This window comes from Otolemur garnettii, unplaced genomic scaffold (assembly GCF_000181295.1).
Source record: "Otolemur garnettii isolate 467f Iridium unplaced genomic scaffold, OtoGar3 scaffold00008, whole genome shotgun sequence".
In the NCBI taxonomy this organism is placed as follows: Eukaryota; Metazoa; Chordata; class Mammalia; order Primates; family Galagidae; genus Otolemur; species Otolemur garnettii.
In genome coordinates, this window is record NW_003852403.1 from 35,237,174 (window position 1) to 35,242,556 (window position 5,383).

Sequence of the window (5,383 nt, forward strand, 5' to 3'; positions counted from 1 at the left end):
GATTCGAACCCGCCACCTTAGGTGTATGTGGCTCGCGCCTTAGCTGCTTGAGCCACAGGCTCCGAGCCAATTACAACCTTTTAAGGGAGTGACAATCAAGGGTCCAGGCCTCCAGGCCAACTGTGCTTTCCCACATACCTGCGTTTTTAGCCTGGGTACCTTCCTTCAGAGCTTCGTTATTGGAGTCATCTACAGGGGCCTTCCTCAGGCATCTTTGCCCAAGACCTTATGGAGTAGAAGGGAACCTTGAAGACACATTTCTCCCCTGGGACTCAGAACTTTCCACTTGTGGTTCTCCCCCAGCCCTCACCCAGCCTCCAACCCTGCAATCCATGTAACTGCTTGGGGTTACCTGGGCAGTACAATAACCCCCACTTCTGTGCTGATCCACCTGCCCTTGGGCTGCACGCCATTCCATGGGGGACTTTAGAAGAAGATGGGCAGGAGTTAGCATGTTCTCAGGTTAGCCTCCTGCTTGTACTAGTGGGACAAGTGATTAAGAAGCTGGGGAGTTACTATCATTTGGGCTTGTCCTGATTGTCTACTCTGATATCTTGAAGCTCAGTTCTCTCAAGCTCAGCTCAGCCTTTGACAAGTAGACTCTCAATTTAGTGTATTTCCTTAAATACTTTTTATATTTTTTAAAAAATGAGTTTTTATCCTGTGGAGTTTCTGTCTAGGAATTTTTCCAGATAGAAATATATTTTCTACTAAAATCAAAATACGAAGCAAATGTACAGAGTAAAGAAATAAAAATATTCTATTTTACTTCCCAGAACACTTTGGTGTCTGGCAAACGTAAAGGGTTTACAATATCTTAAGTATTTTCACTTAATCTTCATGGGACATCTTTGTTTTTTCTTTTTGTTTGTTTGTTTGTTTTTGTTTTTGAGACAGAGCCTCAAGCTGTCGCCCTGGGTAGAGTGCTATGACATCACAGCTCACAGCAGTCTCCAGCTCCTGGGCTTAAGTGATTCTCTTGCCTCTACCTCCGAAGTAGCTGGGACTACAGGCGCCTGCCACAACACCTGGCTATTTTTTGGTTGTCGTTGTCATTGTTTTTTGGCGGGCTCAGGCTGGATTCGAACCCACCAGCTCTGGTGTATGTGGCTGGCGCCTTAGCTGCTTGAGCTACAAGCGCCAAGCCCATTGGACATCTTTATGCATGAATACTAAACTGAATAATGTGCCATCTTATTTTTAGTGCTACATGGTCCTCTATATATGTATCCTGCTCTTTTGTTTAACACAGCATAGACTTTTCCTGAATCATTAAAGATGCAAGAATTTTACTATTATAATTTACCAAAACCTTTTTACTATATTGATCATTAGTTAAATATTTTACTGATTTGCTTTTTTTATTGCATTATTTGCATATGTTTCTATGACATTTAATTGTCTGTGCATTTTCACCATTTATGTATTGTGGTATTTTCCATTTGTCTATCTTTTTTCTGTATTAAGAATTTCAGGGTTTTGCATTTAGAATATTATTTATCTTACGAAGTAATTAATACATTTTTTTTCCAGCAAAGAAGATAATGGAAACAATGAGCTCTTCAAAACTCTCAAATATGGAAGCAAGTAAAGAAAATGTGTCTAGACCAAAACGGGCCAAACGGAAATTATACACAAATGAAATTTCGTTCCCTATTGATATATCAGGCCAAGTGGTAAGCTAGTGTTTTAGTTTTCATCAATGTTAAACTATTGATGTTCTTTTATTTTTATTTATTTAAGAAAAAATTTGTTACTTTTAGTTTTTTACAGTGGTTTGAAATTCTACTCTTTAGATCAGATCTCTTAAAACACATGCTTCATTTTTTTGTTGTTGTTATTGATTTTTGAGAGACAGAGTCTTACTTTATTGCCCTTGGTAGAGTGTGGTGGAGTCACAGCTCACAGCAACCTCCAACTCATGAGCTTAGGCCATTCTCCTGCCTCAGCCTCCCAAGTAGCTGGGACTACAAGCGTCCACCATGATGCCCAACAACTATTTTTTGTTACAGTTTGGCTGGGGCTGGGTTTGAACCAGTGTATGGGGCTGGTGCCCTACTCACTGAGCCACAGGTGCTGCCCTCACATGCTTTATTTTTAAAGGCCATACTTTTGTTGCAATGTTGAGCTTCTATTTCAGTGTATTAAATGTATCTAAATGTCAGTACTGTATTAATGTAAATTAATGTCATACATTTGCATCTGAAAACTCATCAAAATAATTTGTTTTCCATCAATAGAATTATAACTCTTTAGTAACTTATTTGCCTCTAACACATATTTTTTGTTGTTATCTTTCCCACAAGAGTTGTGCAAATCTGGGCCCAAGTGTGTCTGGTAGAAAGAAATACAGAATTAACATTCAGCCATTTCCTCCCACCTTTCCTCTAAGCTGTCCAGGTTCTATTAAGAAAAGTCTGTAGTTGTCACCCTGACTCCATGACTCATTCTCCTCCCTCAGAACAGTCTGTACTGTTACAGGGATAATTCTAATTTTCCATCATGCTTATACTTGTCTAGTGGATGAACATGAAGGTAAAAAAGTAATTTTAAAAGCTTCAAAAGAAGATGGCCAAGAAGAATTAGGAGAAACTATTTTTTGCAATAGTAGCTGTCAGATATGAGATTGGCACTTGAAGGTAAAGAATTAAGGTCAATTAGGGCATACCGTTAGGACTATTCTGTCAGTCATTTTTCACCATCTGTCTGATTAGTAACATAATTTCCTCCCTTGGCTAAAAATTATTTCTTTTCTTAGTTTTAGTAGAATGTGCTTTTAACTTTTTCTAATTTACACACTTGTTGCCATGATAAAAGATCATTTCTTTAAAATTACTGAGGTACTCGTCTCCAAATAGTTCAATAATTATTTTAAGCTATGTATGCCCTGAATTCAATACAGGTTATAGATTATTTTCATTCTAAAGTTAGGTAGTGTTGACAGAATCTTTTACAAAATCCATTATTTTTTTAAGTTTTTTTTTTTTTTTTTTTTTTTTGAGATAGAGTCTCAGAGAGTCTCAGTCAGTTGCCCTGGGTAGAATGCAGTGCTGTCGCAGCTCACAGCAACCTCAAACTCTTGGGCTTAAGCAGTTCTCTTGCCTCAGCCTTCTCAGTAGCTAGGACCACAGGCTCCCACGAGAACGCCCGGCTTTTTATTTTTAGAGATGAGGTCTCGCTCTGGCTCACACTAATCTTGAACTCCTGAGCTCAGGCAGTCTGCCCGCCTTGGCCTCCCAGACCTTAGGACTGATTACAGGCATGGCCACCGCGCCTGGCCTTAAGCATAACTTTTTATGGAAGATGGTATACCTGTAACCTGAGTATAAAAATTGCTGAGTTTATAAATTATTTCCATTACATTCTTCTCCAGAAAAGTCTTAGTAAAAAAAAAAAATTATTTTCATTATTAAGTACATGAATATACTTTATTCATTATAAACAAACTTTCATTTTATTTTTATTTAATAATTTCTGAAAAAACTCAAATTATTAATTTCAGATTCTGATGGACCCAAAATTGAAGGAAAGTGATCACCAGATTCTCAAACGACGACTTCAAACAAAAATAGCCAAATAAATCACTTATGGGAAATGTTTTAATATAAATTTTATAGTCATAATCATTGTAACTTGTATCCTGCTTTGTAAAGATAATTGTACATATTGTGATGCATTAAATCCCTCTGCATATATATAGTTATTTTATACATAGTATAAATTTAATAAACAAAATAAGTCAACAATTAATTTGCTTGTATATTTTTATAAGGCTTTTTAATAGCTTCTTTCTGTGTGTGTTTATTATCTCAGGCATTGGATCAATGAAAGTCTGAGGGAAGATGCTGTTATTCTTGTTTATTTTTAGGTACATGATGAGATAGGTCAGATATTTGATTTACATATACTTAATAAGGTCTTATGAATTGTTTTTACTTTATCTGTTAGGATGTACAACTAATTTTACATATCTTTTTTGACTATAATTAGGATTTAGGGAGTAAGTATATACATTTCTTCCATTTGACAGAGTACGTATGCACATTATTTAGAAACAATCTCACGTCTTTAATTAGAATGTCTTTTATTTTTTAATGATTTAATAGAGTTGGCTTTCAGATTTTTTTCAGGATATAGAGATTAGAAATAGAAAATTAGAAAGGAAGACAAAATAGCATCTAAAAGCCAAACAGCTAAAAAATAAATAGAATTTTAGATCTGGAGGGACCTCAGAAGTATGTCTTTTCATTTTTTAGATGAGAAAACCAAGACCCATGAAATTTACTTCTGCAAGGTCGTATAGCTAAGGTATATTAAGCTATTGGTTTTTTTGAAAAATAAGTAAACAAAAAACACAAAGTACAAACCTCAATTGTTGCAAGTGAGGCTTTTAAATCCAAGAACCTTAAAGGTTTAATTGGATTTTAATATTGTTTGCTTGATTTTTTATAGTGATGACCCCAAGTTAGTAAGTTATCCTTAGTTCTTGTTTATGGAAAATTCCATCAAAGTAGTTATATTAACTTTTAACCTTCTTAAAGCATTAAAATGTTATTATACTATCTTTAAAAAAAAACATAAGTCATTATTCATGGATTCCATGTTTGCAGATTTGCTTGCTAACATTTATTTGTAACTCCCAAGTTAATACAACACTTCAGTGGTTATTTGTGGACATGTGCAGAGTGGCAAGAAAATTTGAGTTGCCCGAGATGCACTTTCCTAGCTGACATTGAATAAGGCAATACACTGCTTTGTTGTTTTTGCACTCATACTGTAAATAAGTATCCACATTCCAAGATACAGATTAAAATCAAGCCTCAACAAGAGCCACAAGGGAGACAGCATTTGAACCATGAGTCCTGCTACATTAAAAGGACATGAGAATACTTTGGACTTTACCCAGATACACACTAAAAAAGCATAATACCAAGCTTATGTAAGTTGAAAGTAATGAGCTAATAATCAGAATACCTACCGAAACAAAAATCAGCACTTTTGGAGAAAGATACAGTGTAGATTCTCTATAATGTATTAATAATATGGTGTATATAGTCAAAAATTTATAGATAGGTAAAGAAACATATAAATGAGTCCCATGGTAAAGAAAAAAAGTGGTCAAGAAAAATCTTGATGTGGTCTGAAGGTTGAACTTTGCAAAATTTTTAAAGCAGTTATGCACATGTTCAAGGATATAAAGGAAATGTCATCTTAATGAGTGAAGCAATAAGGAAGAGAAATGGAAAGTATAAAGAGAAAAATGTTATGACAAAAAGGTAAAATAACTGAAAAATAATAAAATACAAAAAAATAAATAGATGAAAAATCTACTGGATAAAATTAACAGCAGATTGGAGATGTCAGAAGAATGTATTAGTGAACC

The 5,383-nt window shown here is 35.0% G+C and overlaps 1 protein-coding gene across 4 annotated transcripts in view; it reads left to right on the forward strand.

Moving 5' to 3' along the window:
- Positions 1–3,750, forward strand: part of KIF20B (kinesin family member 20B) — a 91,569-nt gene extending 87,819 nt beyond the window's left edge. For 3 of the 4 annotated variants that reach the window (XM_003783691.3, XM_012801317.2, XM_023509627.1), the window contains exons 32-33: positions 1,534–1,676; positions 3,503–3,750. In XM_003783691.3, coding sequence (XP_003783739.1) covers positions 1,534–1,676; positions 3,503–3,580 — 221 coding nt within the window. In that variant the 3' untranslated portion in view covers positions 3,581–3,750. The remainder of the gene's footprint in view (positions 1–1,533; positions 1,677–3,502) is intronic. The other variant, XR_002771741.1, reaches the window with a different exon arrangement.
- Positions 3,751–5,383: the final 1,633 nt, after the last annotated feature.